We start from the raw sequence: 24,724 nt of genomic DNA, 5'->3' as shown, positions 1-24,724 counted from the left end.
AGTGGTTCATGTTTGGGATCGGGTACCAGACACTAGAAGTTCGGTACGAACCAAGAACTTTCCAGTTCGGGTTCGCTCATTTCTAATCACAGGATACAATGGAATAAGAATTCTGCAATAAATTGAAGATCTGGAAATAATAGATCACACAAGAGAGCTACACGAAAATAAGGAGTGGAGAGTGACAATCATCATGTGAAGGGGGCAATCTACAGCTGACATCGTGTAAGGGGGGCACTCTGCGACTGACACTGTGTAAGGGGGCGCTCTACGGCTGACACCGTGTAAGGGGGGCACTCTGCCAATGGCACCCTGTAGAGGGGCACTCTGCCAATGGCACCCTGTACAGGGGCAACTTGCCAATGACACCCTGTAGAGGGGCACTCTGCCAATGACACCCTGTAGAGGGGCACTCTGCCAATGACACCCTGTAGAGGGGCACTCTGCCAATGACACCCTGTAGAGGGGCACTCTGCCAATGACACCCTGTACAGGGGCACTCTGCCAATGACACCCTGTACAGGGGCACTCTGCCAATGACGCCCTGTACAGGGGCACTCTGCCAATGACGCCCTGTACAGGGGCACTCTGCCAATGACGCCCTGTAGAGGGGCACTCTGCCAATGACGCCCTGTAGAGGGGCACTCTGCCAATGACGCCCTGTAGAGGGGCACTCTGCCAATGACGCCCTGTAGAGGGGCACTCTGCCAATGACGCCCTGTACAGGGGCACTCTGCCAATGACGCCCTGTACAGGGGCACTCTGCCAATGACACCCTGTACAGGGGCACTCTGCCAATGACACCCTGTACAGGGGCACTCTGCCAATGACACCCTGTACAGGGGCACTCTGCCAATGACACCCTGTACAGGGGCACTCTGCCAATGACACCCTGTACAGGGGCACACTGCCAATGACACCCTGTACAGGGGCACACTGCCAATGACACCCTGTACAGGGGAACACTGCCAATGACACCCTGTACAGGGGCACACTGCCAATGACACCCTGTACAGGGGCACTCTGCCAATGACACCCTGTACAGGGGCACTCTGCCAATGACACCCTGTACAGGGGCACTCTGCCAATGACACCCTGTACAGGGGCACTCTGCCAATGACACCCTGTACAGGGGCACTCTGCCAATGACACCCTGTACAGGGGCACTCTGCCAATGACACCCTGTACAGGGGCACTCTGCCAATGACACCCTGTAGAGGGGCACTCTGCCAATGACGCCCTGTACAGGGGCACTCTGCCAATGACGCCCTGTACAGGGGCACTCTGCCAATGACGCCCTGTAGAGGGGCACTCTGCCAATGACGCCCTGTAGAGGGGCACTCTGCCAATGACGCCCTGTAGAGGGGCACTCTGCCAATGACGCCCTGTACAGGGGCACTCTGCCTATGACGCCCTGTACAGGGGCACTCTGCCTATGACGCCCTGTACAGGGGCACTCTGCCAATGACGCCCTGTACAGGGGCACTCTGCCAATGACACCCTGTACAGGGGCACTCTGCCAATGACACCCTGTACAGGGGCACTCTGCCAATGACACCCTGTACAGGGGCACTCTGCCAATGACACCCTGTACAGGGGCACTCTGCCAATGACACCCTGTACAGGGGCACTCTGCCAATGACACCCTGTACAGGGGCACACTGCCAATGACACCCTGTACAGGGGCACACTGCCAATGACACCCTGTACAGGGGCACACTGCCAATGACACCCTGTACAGGGGCACTCTGCCAATGACACCCTGTACAGGGGCACTCTGCCAATGACACCCTGTACAGGGGCACTCTGCCAATGACACCCTGTACAGGGGCACTCTGCCAATGACACCCTGTACAGGGGCACTCTGCCAATGACACCCTGTACAGGGGCACTCTGCCAATGACACCCTGTACAGGGGCACTCTGCCAATGACACCCTGTACAGGGGCACTCTGCCAATGACACCCTGTACAGGGGCACTCTGCCAATGACACCCTGTACAGGGGCACTCTGCCAATGACACCCTGTACAGGGGCACTCTGCCAATGACACCCTGTACAGGGGCACACTGCCAATGACACCCTGTACAGGGGCACACTGCCAATGACACCCTGTACAGGGGCACTCTGCCAATGACACCCTGTACAGGGGCACTCTGCCAATGACACCCTGTACAGGGGCACTCTGCCAATGACACCCTGTACAGGGGCACTCTGCCAATGACACCCTGTACAGGGGCACTCTGCCAATGACACCCTGTACAGGGGCACTCTGCCAATGACACCCTGTACAGGGGCACTCTGCCAATGACACCCTGTACAGGGGCACTCTGCCAATGACACCCTGTACAGGGGCACTCTGCCAATGACACCCTGTACAGGGGCACTCTGCCAATGACACCCTGTACAGGGGCACTCTGCCAATGACACCCTGTACAGGGGAACACTGCCAATGACACCCTGTAGAGGGGCACACTGCCAATGACACCCTGTAGAGGGGCACACTGCCAATGACACCCTGTAGAGTGGCACACTGCCAATGACACCCTGTACAGGGGCACTCTGCCAATGACACCCTGCAGAGGGGCACTCTGCCAATGACACCCTGTACAGGGGCACTCTGCCAATGACACCCTGTACAGGGGCACTCTGCCAATGACACCCTGTACAGGGGCACTCTGCCAATGACACCCTGCAGAGGGGCACTCTGCCAATGACACCCTGTAGAGGGGCACTCTGCCAATGACACCCTGTAGAGGGGCACCCTGCCAATGACACTCAGCTCCTGTGTTCCTCTGACTCTGGGTAGAAGCTGCTACAGGAGGTTGTTCTGAGAAGTAGAACATACAGAGGAGGATACAGGTGCTGACCCATCACTTCCATCATTTGTACTCCAAATGAGTACGTGCTGATCTCAGTGCAGCTGAGGGCAGCAAATACAGTGGGGAAAAGTAGGGGCGGAAGCAGATCCCCCAATAACGGGTTTCACAACTTTGCTTACTGGACACAAAATTATTTTTAAAAAAGTTTATTTCCCTCCCTGCTGGTCGCGGTAGTCCGGGGTGACTTTATTATGTGTCCTCTGCACTGTGTGCTGCTGTTAGTGCCGGCTCTCCATGCGGAATGTGATAGGTGGAGAACGCTAAGTGCTGCAGGAGGGAGGAGTGGGAAGTGGCCATTATCAGACATTATGGCTCTCCTGATAAGTGGACAGAGGATGAGTCAGTCTGTGGCCGCATCCATACGTAAAACAATGGCTGCCTGCAAACAATGGCCAAAAAAGAGCGACGTCATCAAGACCGGGGAGGAAAACGTGTCCCCCACACGATCCTGACTGATCAGGACAAAGCCGACGGACCATTCACTGGGAACAGGATATCATTGAGGCCCTCTGTGCCTCGTGCTGGAGAAACAGCACCATTCTGATCCGTAGGCCATGTCTGGTACTGCAGCTCAGCTTCATAATAATGAATTGATCTGGGCTGCAACACCCGACACAACCTGTGAATAAGAGAGGCATCATTTCTGGAAACAAATGCAGCCAGGTGTTTTCTTGTCTGTGACAACCACATGTGGAGCTTGCACCATGACCATACTGGTTGTCAAGTCATGTTTATAAAGTCACCTGGGCTTCTCCACGAAGACGTCTTCCGGAAGGAGATAGGCGCCTTCTTTTTTTCTCATTTCTATCACCTACGACAAGAGATGGGAAAGTTATCAGTAATATATGGAGGTATTATGTGAGCGGTATATAGCAGTATTACTGTCTCTACATGGAGGTATGTGAGCGGTAAATAGCAGTATTATTGTGTCACTATATGGAGGTATTATGTGAGATGTATTGTGATGGTGTGATAGGCTATGTGGATATCATTTTGTATATATTTCTATTTCACTGATTTTCATAATGTTTTCTTGTTGCCTTGTATCATTTTGTGTATTCCCCATATTGTCTAGAGTCTCAATTACCTTCCAAAAGGCTGATAATTGAATTAGCTCACTTACTGTCTGCAGCCTGACTATACATAATGTGTGTTTATCTTTGTCTATTGAGGTGTATTGATATACTAAATGTGCATTGTATTATGAAACTAGTTTGTTGACTTCTAAAGAGGGAACAGAATGTGAGGGTGTACTGAAGGACACTGGGTAATTCTAAAAATAGCTTACCTTTCTGGGGTATAAAAGACCCTGAGACAGAGAGACCACATTTCATCTCATCACATCACACAGCACGTCAGAGAGAAAGGGAAGAGTATGGACCCATTTTATCCTCTGGCTGCTGGATTATTGGACTCTCATCTCCCTGGACATTTTATCCTGTTACTGAACTGCATTCGTGTTCTGGACTATTGTATCCTCAGTGTGGTGGATTGTTTATGGACCTTCTAATTTTGCCTATAATAAAGGTCTTGGGATTGTTCACACTTCCCTCGCTCTGTTGATTGTGTGATACCGGAGAAGGACCCCGTGACATGTATATAGCAGTATTACTGTGTCACTATATGGAGGTATTATGTGAGATGTATATAGCACTATTACTGTGTCACTATATCGAGGTATTATGTGAGATGTATATAGCAGTATTATTGTGTCACCATATGGAGGTATTGTGTGAGATGTATATAGCAGTATTACTGTGTCACTATATGGAGGTACTGTGTGAGATGTATATAGCAGTATTACTGTGTCACTATATCGAGGTATTATGTGAGATGTATATAGCAGTATTACTGTGTCACTATATGGAGGTATTGTGTGAGATGTATATAGCAGTATTACTGTGTCACTATATCGAGGTATTATGTGAGATGTATATAGCAGTATTACTGTGTCACTATATGGAGGTATTGTGTGAGATGTATATAGCAGTATTACTGTGTCACTATATGGAGGTATTGTGTGAGATGTATATAGCAGTATTACTGTGTCACTATATCAAGGTATTATGTGAGATGTATATAGCAGTATTATTGTGTCACTATATGGAGGTATTGTGTGAGATGTATATAGCAGTATTACTGTGTCACCATATAGAGGTATTATGTGAGATGTATATAGCAGTATTACTGTGTCACTATATGGAGGTATTGTGTGAGATTTATATAGCAGTATTACTGTCATTATGTGGAGGTAATATGTGAGATGTATATAGCAGTATTACTGTGTCACTATATGGAGGTATTATGTGAGCGGTATATAGCAGTATTATTGTGTCACTATATGGAAGTATTATGTGAGATGTATATATCAGTATTACTGTGTCACTATATGGAGGTATTATCTGAGATGTATATAGCAGTATTATTGTGTCACTATATGGAGGTATTGTGTGAGATTTATATAGCAGTATTATTGTCACTATATGGAGGTATTGTGTGAGATGTATATAGCAGTATTATTGTGTCACTATATGGAGGTATTGTGTGAGATGTATATAGCAGTATTATTGTGTCACTATATGGAGGTATTATGTGAGCGGTATATAGCAGTATTATTGTGTCACTATATGGAGGTATTTTGTGAGATGTATATAGCAGTATTACTGTGTCACTATATGGAGGTATTATGTGAGCGGTATAAAGCAGTGTTACTGTGTCACTATATGGAGGTATTATGTGTATATAGCAGTATTACTCTTTCTTTGTACTATGTAGGCCTCTATGGTAGTATTACCTATTAGTTCGATAATTTGAGTATTATGTAGGCACTGTGAATGAGATTAAATTAGGGGGAAAACTGTATAAAAATTAGATTTGTGGACCCCTCAGATCTTCCCCACCAGAGCATACACCCCCCCTTCCTCATGTTTCTGCCCCCAATCTCTTTCTGTTGTAGAGTTACATGGGCATTTGGGAATTGTGCCGCTGCTCATTACTATCTGGGTATTTTTATGGTCTGAAAATATCAGCCCCAATAACAAAAGCAGCCATGGAATAAGAGCGCAGTACAGTGTGAACGTGGCGTCGCTCCGGCTCTCACCTCGTGGATGTGTTGGCAGAATGCGGGTACGGTGGTGAGCTGGCTGATCAGGTTCAGGTAGGCGGCACACAAGGCATGCAGAGCACAGCGATTGTAAGCCGGAAGATTGTCCTCGTTATTCACAGCCAAATCCTGCAAATAAATCAGTCCATAAACACAGTCACACAGTCATTTACGAGGCTGAAAAGCTCAAATAGGAATTTCTAACTTTTTGAAAACTTTTTGAAAACTTTACTCATCATATGAAATGGCACAATGAAGGAAAACTCGTATTACAATATCATCATCGTCTTCCCAGGACAGCTAACACTGTCGATTTACCAAATCGGGTGACCGCTGTCCCCTAGGGTCTTAATGGTAGATTGGTCAGGCGGCATTCTTACCTGCACGGCTAAGACCAGTCGGATGAGATCCACCACCACTTCTTCGTTGGCCAGTTCAATGCTGATCATCACCAGCAGGGCGTACAGAGCCTCGTAGTGGGCCTGGACGTTGCACGAGTCATTGCAGCTCAGGTAGATGTGCCGATAAAACTGCTGAGAGTGCTGGAGGGTGAAAGCAAAGAATCATGGGAAGAGACCAGATGTCTTATAGAAGGGTCTCCAGAACCCCTGTACTGCCTGGTATGTAGTTTATCAGTATCAGCCAGCTGACGATACAAAAACACCAAGGAGAGACGTAAAATGTTAGGCTGAGATCCTGAGAGCTAACAGGAAATCAGCAGAACTCTACACATCACATTTGGAGTGACTGATTAGGTTGGTGTCTCCTTATAATAATAATAAATTTTATTTTTATAGCGCCGACATATTCCGCAGCACTTTACATTTCAGAGGGGATTTGTACAGACAATAGACATTACAGCATAACAATAATCACATACAGTAGATTATAACAAATACCAAGAGGAATGAGGGCCCTGCTCGCAAGCTTACAATCTACGAGGAAAAAGGGGAGACACGAAAGGTGGGTGGTAACAGTTGCCCTGATTGTATGGACCAGCCATAATGTTAAGTGTGTAACAGTACAGACACAGAGGGCTAATGGATGCATAAAGCATGTGGGAACATGATGCGGGAAATCTGGTTATGGTAAAACTTTTGGCTGTGCCACACAGGGATAGATTAGGTTAATGTGTTGAGGCGGGTGGCCAGTCTGAATAAATGCATTTTCAGGGCACGCTTAAAATTGTGGGGATTGGGGACTAATCGTATTGACCTGGGAAGTGCATTCCAAAGAATTGGCGCAGCACGTGTAAAGTCTTGGAGACGGGAGTGGGAGGTTCTGATTATTGAGGATGCTAACCTCAGGTCATCAGCAGAATGGAGGGCGCGGGTAGGATGGTATACTGAAACAAGGGAGGAGATGTAGGGTGGTGCTGAGCTATGGAGGGCTTTGTGGGTGATGGTAATAAGTTTATACTGAATTCTGGAGTGGATGGGTAGCCAGTGTAATGACTGGCACAAGGTAGAGGCATCGGTGTAACGATTGGCGAGGAATATGATCCTGGCTGCAGCATTCAAGACAGATTGGAGGGGGGAGAGTTTGGTAAGAGGGAGACCGATTAGAAGAGAGTTACAATACTCAAGACGAGAATGAATAAGAGAAACAGTAAGAGTTTTTGCGGAGTAAAAAGTAAGAAAAGGTCGAATTCTAGAAATATTTTTGAGGTGCAGATTACAAGAGCGAGCCAGTGATCGAATGTGGGGTGCAAACGAAAGCTCGGAGTCAAGTACGACCCCAAGACAGCGGCATGTTGCTTATGAGTCGGCTAGGGCAAAATTGTAATACCGGACACCACCTTTAGACACGTGTGGCGCCGTTTTCAGAAGAAACTTTTTTAAAATCCAGGAAAACATTATCAGAAGTTGAGCATACCTTCTTCATGAAGAGAGTGTCTTGTCTGGAACACTTGTCCACTTTGAGCTTCAAAACAGCGATGTCCGGAACAGTACTAGAAGCAGAACAACGCAGAACGTCAGCAAAGTGGACACGTAAAATACATACAATTATCACACGGAGTCTTACGTGTTGGCAACAGATTGATATGTAGATGTCTGGGAGAACATACGGTATAACTGACTTTCAGCCATGCTTTCTCTGGGCTTAGGAGTCCAGTGGGCGGTCCCAATCAATGATTGACATGGCTATGTACCACTCACGCAGAGGAGGCTGTCTATCACAGAGTATCTGTACACTCACTGGCCACTTTATTAGGTACACCATGCTAGTAAGGGGTTGGACCCCCTTTTGCCTTCAGAACTGCCTCAATTCTTCGTGGCAGAGATTCAACAAGGTGCTGGAAGCATTCCTCAGAGATTTTGGACCATATTGACATGATGGCATCACACAGTTGGCGCAGATTTGTCGGCTGCACATCCCTGATGCGAATCTCCCGTTCCACCACATCCCAAAGATGCTCTATTGGATTGAGATCTGGTGACTGAGGAGGCCATTTGAGTACAGTAAACTCATTGTCATGTTCAAGAAACCAATCTGAGATGATTCGAGCTTTATGACATGGCGCATTATCCTGCTGAAAGTAGCCATCAGATGTTGGGTACATTGTGGTCATAAAGGGATGGACATGGTCAGCAACAATACTCAGGTAGGCTGTGGCGTTGCAACGATGCTCAATTGGTACCAAGGGGCCCAAAGAGTGCCCAGAAAAAATTCCCCACACCATGACACCACCACCACCAGCCTGAACCGTTGATACAAGGCAGGATGGATCCATGCTTTCATGTTGTTTACGCCAAATTCTGACCCTACCATCCGAATGTCGCAGCAGAAATCGAGACTCATCAGACCAGGCAACGTTTTTCCAATCTTCTACTGTCCAATTTCGATGAGCTTGTGCAAATTTTAGCCTCAGTTTCCTGTTCTTAGCTGAGAGGAGTGGTACCCAGTGTGGTCTTCTGCTGCTGTAGCCCATCTGCCTCAAAGTTCGACGCACTGTGCGTTCAGAGATGCTCTTCTGCCTACCTTGGTTGTAACGGGTGGCAATTTGAGTCACTGTTGCCTTTCTATCAGCTCGAACCAGTATGCCCATTCTCCTCTGACCTCTGGCATCAACATGGCATTTCCGGCCACAGAACTGCCGCTCACTGGATTTTTTTTCTTTTTCGGACCATTCTCTGTAAACCCTAGAGATGGTTGTGCGTGAAAATCCCAGTAGATCAGCAGTTTCTGAAATTCTCAGACCAGCCCTTCTGGCACCAACAATCATGCCACGTTCAAAGGCACTCAAATCACCTTTCTTCCCCATACTGATGCTCGGTTTGAACTGCAGGAGATTGTCTTGACCATGTCTACATGCCTAAATGCACTGAGTTGCCGCCATGTGATTGGCTGATTAGAAATTAAGTCTTAACACACAGTTGGACAGGTGTACCTAATAAAGTGGCCAGTGAGTGTATATCACAGATTTCCCTCTTCCTGCAATGACCGGGATCAGAGATAACTCCAATCTTGTCTAATAAACCCTTTAGACGCAGCAGTCAAAAGGTGACCAAGGCAACTAAGTGGTTAGACAGAAGGAGTGGACTAACCATCACCCCATCAGCTTCTCTTTGATGAAATTATAGCATGCATGCTCACATTCCTAATAGTGCTACAAAAAAAAAAATGTTTAACCCCTTCATGACCCAGCCTATTTTGACCTTAATGACCTGGCCATTTTTTGCAATTCTGACCAGTGTCCCTTTATGAGGTAATAACTCTGGAACACTTCAACGCATCTTAGCGATTCTGAGACTGTTTTTTCGTGACATCTTGGGCTTCATGTTAGTGGTAAACTTAGGTCGATAATTTTTGCGTTTATTTGTGAAAAAAACAGAAATTTGGCGAAAATTTTGAAAATTTCGCAATTTTCAAATTTTGAATTTTTATTCTGTTAAACCAGAGAGTGATGTGACACAAAATAGTTACTAAATAACATTTCCCACATGTCTACTTTACATCAGCACAATTTTGGAAACAATTTTTTTTTTTGTTAGGAATTTATAAGGGTTAAAAGTTGACCAGCGATTTCTCATTTTTACAACAATATTTACAAAACCATTTTTTTTAGGGACCACCTCACATTTGAAGTCACTTTGAGGGGTCTATATGGCAGAAAATACCCAAAAGTGACACCATTCTAAAAACTGCACCCCTCAAGCTACTCAAAACTATATTCTAGGAGATTATTAACCCTTCAGGTGCTTCACAGGAACTAAAGCAACGTGGAAGGAAAAAATGGACATTTTATTTTTTGCACCACAAATTTTCTTTTATCATTAATTTTTTTCATTTTCACATGGGCTACAGGATAAAATGGATCCTAAAATTTGTTGGGCAATTTCGCCTGAGTACACTGATACCTCATATGTGGTCATAAACCACTGTTTGGGCGCACGGCAGGGCTCGGAAGGGAAGGAGCACATTTGACTTTTTGAATGGAAAATATGCTGGAATATTTAGCGCTTGCCATGTCGCGTTTGGAGAGTCGCTGTGCGCCTAAGCACTGGAGATTCCCCCCAAGTGACCCCATTTTGGAAACTAGACGCCCCAAGGAATTTATCTACATGCATAGTGATCACTTTGAACCCCACAGGTGCTTCACAAATTGATCGGTAAAAAAAAAAAGTACTTTTTTTTCACAAAAATTTTCTTTTGGTCTCAGTTTTTTCATTTTCACATGGGCAACAGGATAAAATGGATCCTAAAATGTGTTGAGTAATTTCTCCTGAGTACACCAATTCCTTATATGTGGTCATAAACCACTCTTTGGGCGCACGGCAGCGTCCGTAAGTGAAGGAGCGCTATTTGACTTTTTGAATGGAAAATTCGCTCCAATCGTTATCGGACACCATGTCGCGTTTGGAGAGCCCCTGTGTACCTAAACATTGGAGCTCCCCCACAAGTGACACCATTTTGGAAACTAGACCCCTTAAGGAACTTATCTAGATGTGTAGTGAGCACTTTGAACCCCCAAGTGCTTCACAAAAGTTTATAACGTAGAGCAGTGAAAATAAAAAATCATTTTTTTTCCTCAAAAAAGATTTTTTAGCACGCTATTTTTTATTTTCACAAGGGTAACAGCAGAAATTGGACCCCAAAAGTTGTTGTCCAGTTTGTCCTGAGTACGGTGGTACCCCATATGTGGGGGGGGGCACTGTTTGGGTACACGGCAGGGCTCAGAAGGGAAGGAGTGCCATTTGACTTTTTGAAATGAAAATTAGCTCCAATCGTTAGCGGACACCATGTCGTGTTTGGAGAGCCCCTGTGTGCCTAAACTTTGGAGCTCCCCCACAAATGACCACAGTATGGAAACTAGACCCCCTAAGGAACTTATCTAGATGCATAGTGAGCACTTTGAACCCCCAGGTGCTTCACAGAAGTTTATAACGCAGAGCCGTGAAAATAAAAAATATTTTTTTTTCTTAAAAAAAATATTTTTAGTCTGCAATTTTTTATTTTCACAGGGGTACCAGGATAAATTGGACCCCAAAAGTTGTTGTACAGTTAGTCCTGAGTACACTGGTACCCCATATGTGGGGGGGGGGACCACTGTTTGGGCACACGTCAGGGCTCAGCAGGGAGGTAGTGACATTTTGAAATGCTGACTTTGATGGCATGGTCTGAGGGTGTCATGTTACATTTGCAGAGCCCCTGTGTGCCTAAACAGTAGAAACCCCCCACAAGTGACCCCATTTTGGAAACTAGACCCCCCAAGGAACTTATCTAGATGTGTGGTGAGCACCTTGAACCCCCAAGTGCTTCACAGAAGTTTATAACGCAGAGCCGTGAAAATAAAAAATCATTTTTTTTCCTCAAAAAAAAAAAAGATTTTTAGCCCGCAATTTTTTTTCACAACAGTAACAGGATGAATTGGACCCCAAAAGTTGTTGTACAATTTGTCCTGAGTACGCTGATACCCCATATGTTGGGGGGAACCACTGTTTGGGCACACGTCAGGGCTCGGAAGGGAAGTAGTGACATTTTGAAATGCTGACTTTGATGGCATGGTCTGCGGGCGTCATGTTACATTTGCAGAGCCCTTGATGTACCTAAACTGTTGAAACCCCCCACAAGTGACCCCATTTTGGAAACTATACCCCATAAGGAAGTTGCCTAGATGTGTAGTGAGCACACTGAACCCCCAAGTGCTTCACAGAAGATTATAACGCAGAGCCATGAAAATAAAAAAAAAAATTTTACTCAAAAAAATGATTTTTTAGCTCGCAATTTTTTATTTTCACAAGGGTAACAGGAGAAATTGGACCCCAAAAGTTGTTGTCCAGTTTGTCCTGAGTATGCTGGTACCCCATATGTGGGGGGGAATCATTGTTTGGGCACACGTCAGGGCTCGGAATGGAAGTAGTGACGTTTTGAAATGCAGACTTTGATGGAATAGTCTGCATTCGTAATTACGTTTGCAGAGCCCCTGATGTGCCTAAACAGTGGAAACCCCCCACAAGTGACCCCATTTTGGAAACTAGACCTTCCAAGGAACGTATGTAAGATGTGTTGTGAGCACTTTGAACCCCCCAAGTGCTTCACAGAAGTTTATAATGCAGAGACGTGAAAATGAAAAAATAATTTTTTTCCACAAAAATAATTTTTTAGCCCCCAATTTTTTATTTTCCCAAGGGTAACACAGGAAATTAGTCCCCAAAAGTTGTTGTGCAATTTGTCCTGAGTACGCTGATACCCCATATGTGGGGGGGTGAACCACTGTTTGGGCACACGTCAGGGCTCGGAAGGGAAGTAGTGACATTTTGAAATGCTGACTTTGATGGCATGGTCTGCGGGCGTCATGTTACATTTGCAGAGCCCTTGATGTACCTAAACTGTTGAAACCCCCCACAAGTGACCCCATTTTGGAAACTATACCCCATAAGGAAGTTGCCTAGATGTGTAGTGAGCACACTGAACCCCCAAGTGCTTCACAGAAGATTATAACGCAGAGCCATGAAAATAAAAAAAATTTTCCTCAAAAAAATGATTTTTTAGCTCGCATTTTTTTATTTTCACAAGGGTAACAGGAGAAATTGGACCCCAAAAGTTGTTGTCCAGTTTGTCCTGAGTATGCTGGTACCCCATATGTGGGGGGGAATCATTGTTTGGGCACACGTCAGGGCTCGGAATGGAAGTAGTGACGTTTTGAAATGCAGACTTTGATGGAATAGTCTGCGGTCGTAATTACGTTTGCAGAGCCCCTGATGTGCCTAAACAGTGGAAACCCCCCACAAGTGACCCCATTTTGGAAACTAGACCTTCCAAGGAACGTATGTAAGATGTGTTGTGAGCACTTTGAACCCCCAAGTGATTCACAGAAGTTTATAATGCAGAGATGTGAAAATGAAAAAATAATTTTTTTCCACAAAAATAATTTTTTAGCCCCCAATTTTTTATTTTCCCAAGGGTAACACGGGAAATTAGTCCCCAAAAGTTGTTGTGCAATTTTTCCTGAGTACGCTGATACCCCATATGTTGGGGTAAACCACTGTTTGGACACATGTCATGGCTTGGAAGGGAGGGTGCACCATTTGACTTTTTGAACGCAAAATTGGCTGGAATCAATGGTTGCACCATGTCGTGTTTGGAGACCCCCTAATATGCCTAAACAGTGGAAACCCCTCAATTCTAACTCCAACCCTAACCCCAACACACCCCTAACCACAGCCCTAACCCTAACACATCCCTAACCACAAACCTAACCCTAATTCTAACCCTAATTCCAACCCTAACCCTAATTCCAACCCTAACCCTCTTTCCAACCCTAACCCTCTTTCCAACCCTAACCCTCTTTCCAATCCTAACCCTCTTTCCAACCCTAACCCTAACCCTCTTTCCAACCCTAACCCTCTTTCCAACCCTAACCCTAACCCTCTTTCCAACCCTAACCCTCTTTCCAACCCTAACCCTCTTTTCAACCCTAACCCTAACCCTCTTTTCAACCCTAACCCTAATGGAAAAATAAAAATAAAAATATTTTCTTTACTTTATTAGTTGTGCCTACCTATGGGGGTGATAATCGAGGGGTTTATTTACTTTTTCTTTCATTTTGATCACTGTGAGAGTGATCAAAATGAAAGAATGGAATCTGCAGCCGGCAGATTCGGGCGGGCGCACTGTGCATGCGCCCGCCATTTTCAAGATGGCGGCGCCCATGAACCGGACCCGCCGGACACCGGGAGCGACAGGGGGACTTAGAAGGTGCCGGGGGAGGTGAGATGGGGTGAGGGGGTTATCGGAAGCTGGCGGGGAGCAGAGGGAATGGGAGGGGGGCAGATGATGACAGCGGCGGCAGATCGCCGCTGTCATTCAGTTGCGGGGGGGGGGCGATCGCCGGTGGGGGGGGTGGAATCGGTGTTTCCAGCCATGTCCGATGCTACAGCAGCATCGGCCATGGCTGGATTGTAATATTTCATCAATTTTCATTGATGAAATATTACTATCGCTCTGATTGGCTGTTTCACTTTTAACAGCCAATCAGAGCGATCGTATCCACGTGGGGGCGAAGCCACGCCCCCTGTGGCGAAGAACAAAGCCCCCTGTATCTGCGGGTCGGGTGACCTTTCAGTGACCCCGGTCACCCGACCCGCAGGGGGGGCTTTAAAGTCATGACGCCACATAGGCGTCATGGGTCGTTCTGGAACGACTTTTCATGACGCCTACGTGGCGTCAAAGGTCGTGAAGGGGTTAATAAAATGTTAAAAAAAAGCAAAAAAAATATGTTTGTGTTGAGTTCAGACCCACAAAAAATATACGGTGAATGGTGTGAAAAAAAACATCCAAAGTTTTCTTTTAGTCTATTTGGATCCCACCTTGCCCCACAGCCCATGTCCCCCCCAAAAATTAGCAAAAACTGAAAACGTAAAAGTCAAATGTATCCCAAAAGGGACCAATAAAAATGACAAACTGACGTATATCCAGATTCAGAGCAGTGTAACCTCAAGATCTAACACCACAGGGACTTCGACAGGAAAATAAAAGGAAAATCCAAATTGCTAGCTCCAAGGAACCAGGAGGCGGCCCGGATCCCATCCTCATGTGTAAATTTGCATAAGATGGGGCACAGGCCACACCCCATTGCGGTCCCCTGGAGCTGCAAAAAAATCTGATTATTAAAAATGAAACTATTAGGAAAATAAGTGTTGTGACTCCCAGAACCGAGTGATGCAACAATGATTTTTATTTTTAAGTGTTTTTGAAAATTACTAAGAGAAAATAAATTGTTATTGTCTTAATTGTACTGAGTGGAAGAATAAAAGTAATTGCATATTGAACACTCTAATTCCCCTCAGAAAGGGTCCATTGCTAGTTAAATGTGTTACGGCTCCTGGGAGGCGGGGCTTAAAAAAAGTTCCTGTAACAAAGGCTAAAACTAATCAAGCTATCAAGAAGATAAACAGATTAGAGGGATTGCCTCTTGCACCCATGTGCCCTATCTTGTAGTCTGTTTATACATTTTTTTTTTACTTTGAACTTCATTTTCTGCTAATTTTATTGATCTTGTTTGAATTTTAGAATTTGATCCCACTAGAGAGACATGAACTTGTGATCCTTCATAACAAATAAAGCAGTATTTGGATCCACCTAATAGAAACATCATATTCACATACTAATCTAACCATAATATCGCTATGACAATCAGGATATAATCATGACCATATATGGTCGGTTGTTATAGACCCGCCCCTGAGGTACCTGATGGTGGAAAATTTGTGTCTGCTATCATGGCGATCAATCAATGAGACGAGAATCTCCAAAACAAACAATCTTAATTCAGCATCTTCCATCAAGGTGGAGGAAAGAAGGGGATCCAAAAAGGAGCTGGGTAAGGCAGTCAACATATTACTGCACTGGAATCCCAAGGACACCTGGTAAAGTTACAGAGGCAAAAGAGAGAGGTTGTCAGAGAATACCCCAGAAATTGTGAATCTAAAAAACTACCACCATATTGTAATTACATAGCAATGCCATACTAAACTACTTGCAGACTGCCCAAGGAGCTTAAACGTCCGGGCCGCGTTATACCCTACAGTGAGTGGGGAGTCGGCTGTCAAGACACAGCTGAGCTCCCAATAGAGAGAAGGCAGGGACTGTTTGTAACAGTCTCTACCTTCCTGATCACTGTCTACACAGTAAGGCTATGTGCACACACGGCGGAATCACCTGCGGGTTTTTCTCCGCGGAACCGCAGGTAAAGTGACCTGCGGTTTTCCTGCGGATTGGCCTGCGGTTTCACACCTCTACTATGTTAAATGTGTGAAACCGCAGCAGAATCCGCACAAACAGTTGACATGCTGCGGTTTATAAACCGCAGCAAAACCGCGCGGAAAAAACCGCAGCGTGAGCACAGCGGTTTTTAAAAACCCATAGGGTTACATGATACTGTACCATGTCTGCGGAACGGCTGCGGTTCCGCAGGGCCAAAACCGCAGCGGAACCGCAGCAAAAACCGCAGCGTGTGCACATAGCCTAAGAAACATACGCAGTATACAGCTCTGGCAAAAATTAAGAGACCATTGCACAATGTTCAGTTTGTCTGATTTTTCTCTTTATATTTTTGAGTAAAATGTAAATTGCTCTTTTATCCTATAAACTACTGACAACATGTCTCCGAAATTTCCAAGCAGTAAATTTTGTATTTATTTTCAGAAAATGAGAAATGGTCAAAAGAACAAAAAAATGCAGAGTGCTTGTAGACCTCAAATAATGCTAAGAAAACAAGTTCATAACCATTTAGAAACAACAATACTAATGTTTTAACTCAGGAAGAGTTCAGAAATCAATATTTTGTGGAATAACCATGATTGTTAATCCCAGCTTTCCTGCGTCTTGGCTGCTTTCCACCAGTCTGTCACACGGCTTTTGGGTGACCTTATGCCGCTCCTGGTACAATAATGTAAGTTCTTCTTTGTTTGATGGCTTGTGACTATCCATCGTCCTCTTGATTAAATTCCAAAGGTTTTCAATGGGGTTCAGGTCTGGAGAGTGAGCTGCCCATGACAGGGATTTGATGTGGTGGTCCTTCATCCACACATTGATTGACCTAGCTGTGTGGCATGGCGCATTGTCCTGCTGGAAAAACTAGTCCTCAGAGAGGGAGAACATTGTGTGAGCAGAAGGAATCAGCTGTTTTTCCAGGATAACCTTGTATGCGACTTGATTCATACGTCCTTCGCAAATATTAATCTGCCCAATTCCAGCCTTGCTGAAGCATCCCCAGATCATCACCGATCCTCCACCAAATTTCACAGTGGGTACATGACACTGTGGCTTGTACACCTCTCCAGGTCTCCGTCTAACCATTAGATGGCCAGGTGTTGGGCAAAGCTGAAAATTAGACTCCTCAGAGAAGATTACCTTACTCCAGTCCTCTATGGTCCAATCCTTATGGTCTTTGGCAAACATCACCCTGGCTCTCCTTTGTTTCTCATTGATGAAAGGCTTTTTTCTAGCTTTACATGACTTGAGCCCTGCCTGTAGGAGCCTGTTACGAACTGTTCTTGCCGTGCACTTCACTCCAGCTGCCATTTGCCATTCCTTTTGTAGGTCACTTGATGCCATCCTGCGGTTGCTGAGTGACACTCAAATAAGATGACGGTCATCCCGGTCAGTGGAGAGTCATTTTCATCCTCTGCCGGTCTGTAGCGTTGTTGTCCCCAATGTCTGCTGCTTGACCTTGTTGTAATGGACTGCCATCTTAGAAATTTTAAGGATGGAGGCAACATGACGCTCACTGTATCCCTCTGCTAGAAAAGCCAGAATTGAGCCCTTCTTTTCCTCACTCAAGACTTTTCTTTTCAACTCCTTTGTCATGGTTAAAAGTTGTTTTTTCATTCCTATTACTTTTGGGATATTACTAGCACTTGTTTTGCCATCCAGCTTGTCCTATTGCAAGAGGATTGTGAACACCACACCAGGGTTTTTATACTTTCCTTCGTTAAATAAGATTTGGTTCAGGTGATCACCTAATCAGAAGCACATTAAGTAGAATTCAGTGTGCTTTGGTGGGAATTCAACTGACACTGGAATGAAATGGCTGTCAGACATGGAGAGAAGCTGATTTTTGAAACTGCCAAGTCTCAAGAGACCCAGTCAGCTCTGCTATGCATTTCAACTGTAACTGGGGCCAATACAATAGCCCCAGTTACAGGGGAAATATATATATATTTTTTTAAGTATTTAAATGTTAGAATGCCACCAAAGGTTTCTTCTGACCCCATGAGAGGCACAATATGTAAAATAAAATGAAAATATATAAACTAAATAAATAATTAAATCAATTTAAAAGAAAAACATGCCGCCAATCCAAATTGCTGTTAGTACGCCGGCCCTCGTCGGAAAGAAGACATGTCTGATATATAAAAAAAATAATTGTTACAGAAAGAGGAATACGTTTTCAAATGTATTTCAGTGGTACTTTGTGGTCATAAAAAAATACAAAATAATGTATGAAAATAACAAAAATTACACCCCATAAAGATGCAAAAAATATATGAATATTCTAGTGAGAAAAAAACAGATCACTTTAAAGTAAAAAATGTGCGTGGACAGGAACTGGTGTTAATGGCCTGATAATAAACTGGGTAAATAACAGAATTATACTGTGTCATATAGTGATCTGCTGCCACATGGGGGACCTAGGAATAAGAATACGGGGGCAGTATGGAATAAACCCACCTGCCGAAATTTCTAGCAATGGCAGATGCTCTACAGCTGGTGGGTACCTGGCAATAACTAATAAGATGAGAGTGGAAGTCAGTACCTGCAGCAGAGATTTCAGCAGCATGATCTGGATCAGACGGTTCCTGTTTTCCCTGAGTAGGTAATAAGACGAATAAAAGTTACCGTAGTTTGCACCAAAAAAAAATTTAAAAAAATATATTCTATAAAGCACTGTATGCAGAGGCCGAGGACACCTGGGCACAAAGGGCTTCACAGTTTCTGGCACTACTATGTGACCATTATCACTATTATAGTAACTGGCACTATAATGGGCAGCGCAGTTTTCGATACCCTGCTGCACAGGTCGGGGGTCATCCCCATTCCTTACCCCGGTCTTCCAGGCTCCATCGGATAATGCATTGAAGGAAGTGGCACTTTTCCCATAATAAACAGCATGACCTCTGACCTCTGGTACGCAGGCAGCGTGCTGGCGAATGATCCTGCAACACATCACACAACTAATATCAGATGGTTCCAAAAGAAAGATGGCGATCAATGAGCGATCATGAATCTACTTGTAGATGTGTATCTGCTGCCCCCTGCTGGACACTCATTTTATAAACCGGTCCGGTTTTCTGCAAAAATATAGTAGATATATATAGGCAGACTAGAGGTCAGTCACATGATGTACAGATAGACTAGAGGTCAGTCACACGGTGTACAGGTGGACCAGAGGTCAGTCAAATGATGAGCAGGCCAACTAGAGGTCAGTGGCACGATGTACACATAAACCAGAGGTCAGTCACATTATGTACAGGTAGACGAGAGGTCTGTCACATGATGTACAGGTAAACTAGAAGTAAGTCACATAATATGCAGGCAGACTAGAGGTCAGTAACATAATGTGCAGGCAGACTAGAGATCAGTCACATAATGTGCAGGCAGACTAGAGGTCAGTCACATGGTGTACAGGTAGACTAGAGGTCAGTCAGATGATGTACAGATAGACTAGAGGTGAGTCACATGATGTACAGGTAGACTAGAGGTCAGTAACAATGTACAGGGAGACTAGAGGTCAGTAACAATGTACAGGGAGACTAGAGGTCAGTAACAATGTACAGGCAGAGAAGAGGTCAGTCACGTGATGTACAGGTAGACTAGAGGTCAGTCATATGGTGTACAGGTAGACTAGAGGTCAGTCACATGATGAGCAGGCCAACTAGAGGTCAGGCACATGATGTACAGGTAAACTAAAGGTGAGTCACATGATGTACAGGTAGACTAGAGGTCAGCCACATGATGTACAGATAGACTAGAGGTCAGCCACATGATGTACAGATAGACTAGAGGTCAGTCACATGATGTACAAGTAGACTAGAGGTCAGCCACATGATGTACAGATAGACTAGAGGTCAGTCACATGATGTACAGGTAGACTAGAGGTCAGTCACATGATGTACAGGTAGACTAGAGGTCAGTCACATGATGTACAGGTAGACTAGAGGTCAGTCACATGATGTACAGGTAGACTAGAGGTCAGTCACATGGTGTACAGGTAGACTAGAGGTCAGTCACATGATGTACAGATAGACTAGAGGTGAGTCACATGATGTACAGGTAGACTAGAGGTCAGTAACAATGTACAGGGAGACTAGAGGTCAGTAACAATGTACAGGCAGAGAAGAGGTCAGTCACGTGATGTACAGGTAGACTAGAGGTCAGTCATATGGTGTACAGGTAGACTAGAGGTCAGTCACATGATGAGCAGGCCAACTAGAGGTCAGGCCCATGATGTACAGGTAAACTAAAGGTGAGTCACATGATGTACAGGTAGACTAGAGGTCAGCCACATGATGTACAGATAGACTAGAGGTCAGCCACATGATGTACAGATAGACTAGAGGTCAGTCACATGATGTACAAGTAGACTAGAGGTCAGCCACATGATGTACAGATAGACTAGAGGTCAGTCACATGATGTACAGGTAGACTAGAGGTCAGTCACATGATGTACAGGTAGACTAGAGGTCAGTCACATGATGTACAGGTAGACTAGAGGTCAGTCACATGATGTACAGGTAGACTAGAGGTCAGTCACATGGTGTACAGGTAGACTAGAGGTCAGTCACATGATGTACAGATAGACTAGAGGTGAGTCACATGATGTACAGGTAGACTAGAGGTCAGTAACAATGTACAGGGAGACTAGAGGTCAGTAACAATGTACAGGCAGAGAAGAGGTCAGTCACGTGATGTACAGGTAGACTAGAGGTCAGTCATATGGTGTACAGGTAGACTAGAGGTCAGTCACATGATGAGCAGGCCAACTAGAGGTCAGGCACATGATGTACAGGTAAACTAAAGGTGAGTCACATGATGTACAGGTAGACTAGAGGTCAGCCACATGATGTACAGATAGACTAGAGGTCAGCCACATGATGTACAGATAGACTAGAGGTCAGTCACATGATGTACAAGTAGACTAGAGGTCAGCCACATGATGTACAGATAGACTAGAGGTCAGTCACATGATGTACAGGTAGACTAGAGGTCAGTCACATGATGTACAGGTAGACTAGAGGTCAGTCACATGATGTACAGGTAGACTAGAGGTCAGTCACATGATGTACAGGTAGACTAGAGGTCAGTCACATGGTGTACAGGTAGACTAGAGGTCAGTCACATGATGTACAGATAGACTAGAGGTGAGTCACATGATGTACAGGTAGACTAGAGGTCAGTAACAATGTACAGGGAGACTAGAGGTCAGTAACAATGTACAGGCAGAGAAGAGGTCAGTCACGTGATGTACAGGTAGACTAGAGGTCAGTCATATGGTGTACAGGTAGACTAGAGGTCAGTCACATGATGAGCAGGCCAACTAGAGGTCAGGCACATGATGTACAGGTAAACTAAAGGTGAGTCACATGATGTACAGGTAGACTAGAGGTCAGCCACATGATGTACAGATAGACTAGAGGTCAGTCACATGATGTACAGATAGACTAGAGGTCAGCCACATGATGTACAGATAGACTAGAGGTCAGTCACATGATGTACAGGTAGAATAGAGTTCAGTCACATGATGTACAGATAGACTAGAGGTCAGTCACATGATGTACAAGTAGACTAGAGGTCAGCCACATGATGTACAGATAGACTAGAGGTCAGTCACATGATGTACAGATAGACTAGAGGTCAGCCACATGATGTACAGATAGACTAGAGGTCAGTCACATGATGTACAGGTAGAATAGAGTTCAGTCACATGATGTACAGATAGACTAGAGGTCAGTCACATGATGTACAGGTAAACTAGAGGTCAGTCACATGATGTACAAGTAGACTAGAGGTCAGCCACATGATGTACAGATAGACTAGAGGTCAGTCACATGATGTACAGGTAGAATAGAGTTCAGTCACATGATGTACAGATAGACTAGAGGTCAGTCACATGATGTACAGGTAGAATAGAGTTCAGTCACATGATGTACAGATAGACTAGAGGTCAGTCACATGATGTACAGGTAGACTAGAGGTCAGTCACATGATGTACAGGCAGAGTAGAGGTCAGTCATACGGCGTACAGGTAGAGTAGAGGTCATTCACATGATATACAGGTAGACTAGAGGTCAGTCACATTATGTACAGGCGGTCTAGATGTCAGTCACATGATGAGCAGACTAGAGGTCAGTCACCTATGGTCTTGATGACAGCTTCCTGGAACATCCTCTCCTCGTGCTCTTTGATAATCTTAGTCCCGATGTTGACCGATGAGTCGTAGGTGCCGGTCAGCTCATAGTCAATACTGAGCCGGAGCTGCCTGAGCAACGTGTTAAACACCTCCAGCACGGTGGGGCCTGCACACAACAAAGAGACGAGCAGTGAGAGCTACGTGTGAGGCTGAGAACATTCAGCAAAAGAAAGGACCAACGGACAGGTGTAACCCTGCTCCATCACTACACACACGGAAATACTGAAATATTGAAATACTGAAACACTAAAATACCGAAATACTAATACTGAAATATTAATACTGAAATACTAAAAAAAAATAAAAAAATGCTGAAATACCAAAATACCGAAATACTAAAAAACCGAAATACCGAAAAACTGAAATACATACCCACAGAACCAGTGGCTGCAATTACAGCAGCTTCAGATAGAACCTCAACAATTCCAGCCCGGACAGTGGCAGCACTTTTACTGTTGGCATCAAGGTGGCTCAATAATTGCTGTATCACCAGGTGAGAATGCTGCGGCTGTGTGATATACGGACACACATAATCAATATTGTACAAGAGCCGGGGCTGAAAACGTCATACTTCTATACATAGGGGCAGTATTATAGTAGTTATATTCTTGTACATAGGAGCAGTATTATAGTAGTTATATTCTTGTACATGGGGCAGTATTATAGTAGTTATATTCTTGTACATAGGAGCAGTATTATAGTAGTTATATTCTTGTACATAGGAGCAGTATTATAGTAGTTATATTCTTGTATATAGGAGCAGTATTATAGTAGTTATATTCTTGTACATAGGGAGCAGTATTATAGTAGTTACATTCTTGTATATAGGGGGCAGTATTATAGTAGTTATATTCTTGTATATAGGGGGCAGTATTATAGTAGTTATATTCTTGTACATAGGGGGCAGTATTATAGTAGTTATATTCTTGTACATAGGAGCAGTATTATAGTAGTTATATTCTTGTACATAGGGGCAGTATTATAGTAGTTATATTCTTGTACATAGGAGCAGTATTATAGTAGTTATATTCTTGTACATGGGGCAGTATTATAGTAGTTATATTCTTGTACATAGGGAGCAGTATTACAGTAGTTATATTCTTGTACATAGGGGCAGTATTATAGTAGTTATATTCTTGTACATAGGAGCAGTATTATAGTAGTTATATTCTTGTACATAGGGGCAGCATTATAGTAGTTATATTCTTGTACATAGGGGGCAGTATTATAGTAGTTATATTCTTGTACATAGGAGCAGTATTATAGTAGTTATATTCTTATACATAGGAGCAGTATTATAATAGCTATATTCTTGTACATAGGGGCAGTATTATAGTAGTTATATTCTTGTACATAGGGAGCAGTATTATAGTAGTTATATTCTTGTACATAGGGGCAGTATTATAGTAGTTATATACTTGTACATAGGGGGCAGTATTATAGTAGTTATATTCTTGTACATAGGGGGCAGTATTATAGTAGTTATATTCTTGTACATAGGAGCAGAATTATAGTAGTTATATTCTTGTACATAGGGGCAGTATTATAGTAGTTATATTCTTGTATATAGGGGGCAGTATTATAGTAGTTATATTCTTGTACATAGGAGCAGTATTATAGTAGTTATATTCTTGTACATAGGAGCAGTATTATAGTAGTTATATTCTTGTACATAGGGGCAGTATTATAGTAGTTATATTCTTGTATATAGGGGGAGTATTATAGTAGTTATATTCTTGTACATAGTGGCAGTATTATAGTAGTTATATTCTTGTACATAGGAGCAGTATTATAGTAGTTATATTCTTGTACATAGGGAGCAGTATTATAGTAGTTATATTCTTGTACATAGGGGCAGTATTATAGTAGTTATATTCTTGTACATAGGAGCAGTATTATAGTAGTTATATTCTTGTACATAGGGAGCAGTATTATAGTAGTTATATTCTTGTACATAGGAGCAGTATTATAGTAGTTATATTCTTGTACATAGGGGACAGTATTATAGCAGTTATATTCTTGTACATAGGGGCAGTATTATAGTAGTTATATTCTTGTACATAGGGAGCAGTATTATAGTAGTTATATTCTTGTACATAGGGGGCAGTATTATAGTAGTTATATTCTTGTACATAGGAGCAGTATTATAGTAGTTATATTCTTGTATATAGGAGCAGTATTATAGTAGTTATATTCTTGTACACAGGGGGCAATTTTTATTGTAAAAACCAAACAAATACAAATAACATTCCTCCAATAATTCAAAACTGAATTCACTAGGATTGTACATACATTCATTACATATCTAGTTTATACATCAAATT

The 24,724-nt window shown here is 43.9% G+C and overlaps 1 protein-coding gene across 2 annotated transcripts in view; it reads right to left on the bottom strand.

The window, feature by feature from the left end:
- The window catches only part of EFR3B (EFR3 homolog B), a 136,374-nt gene that overhangs the window by 19,487 nt on the left and 92,163 nt on the right, over window positions 1–24,724 (bottom strand). For both annotated transcript variants that reach the window (XM_073561921.1, XM_073561922.1), the window contains 9 exons: window positions 22,773–22,908; window positions 22,345–22,506; window positions 19,035–19,146; window positions 18,747–18,798; window positions 15,680–15,852; window positions 7,859–7,934; window positions 6,364–6,525; window positions 5,981–6,112; window positions 3,624–3,691 (listed from right to left, as the gene is read on the bottom strand). In XM_073561921.1, the coding sequence (XP_073418022.1) occupies window positions 3,624–3,691; window positions 5,981–6,112; window positions 6,364–6,525; window positions 7,859–7,934; window positions 15,680–15,852; window positions 18,747–18,798; window positions 19,035–19,146; window positions 22,345–22,506; window positions 22,773–22,908 (1,073 nt within the window). The remainder of the gene's footprint in view (window positions 1–3,623; window positions 3,692–5,980; window positions 6,113–6,363; window positions 6,526–7,858; window positions 7,935–15,679; window positions 15,853–18,746; window positions 18,799–19,034; window positions 19,147–22,344; window positions 22,507–22,772; window positions 22,909–24,724) is intronic.

The sequence above is a fragment of the Dendrobates tinctorius genome, unplaced genomic scaffold (genome assembly GCF_039654945.1).
Source record: "Dendrobates tinctorius isolate UK_male_01 unplaced genomic scaffold, ASM3965494v1 ptg000332l, whole genome shotgun sequence".
Classification (NCBI taxonomy): Eukaryota; Metazoa; Chordata; class Amphibia; order Anura; family Dendrobatidae; genus Dendrobates; species Dendrobates tinctorius.
Note: the sequence above shows the minus strand (reverse complement) of the source record. Positions and strands in the feature narration are given on the sequence as shown.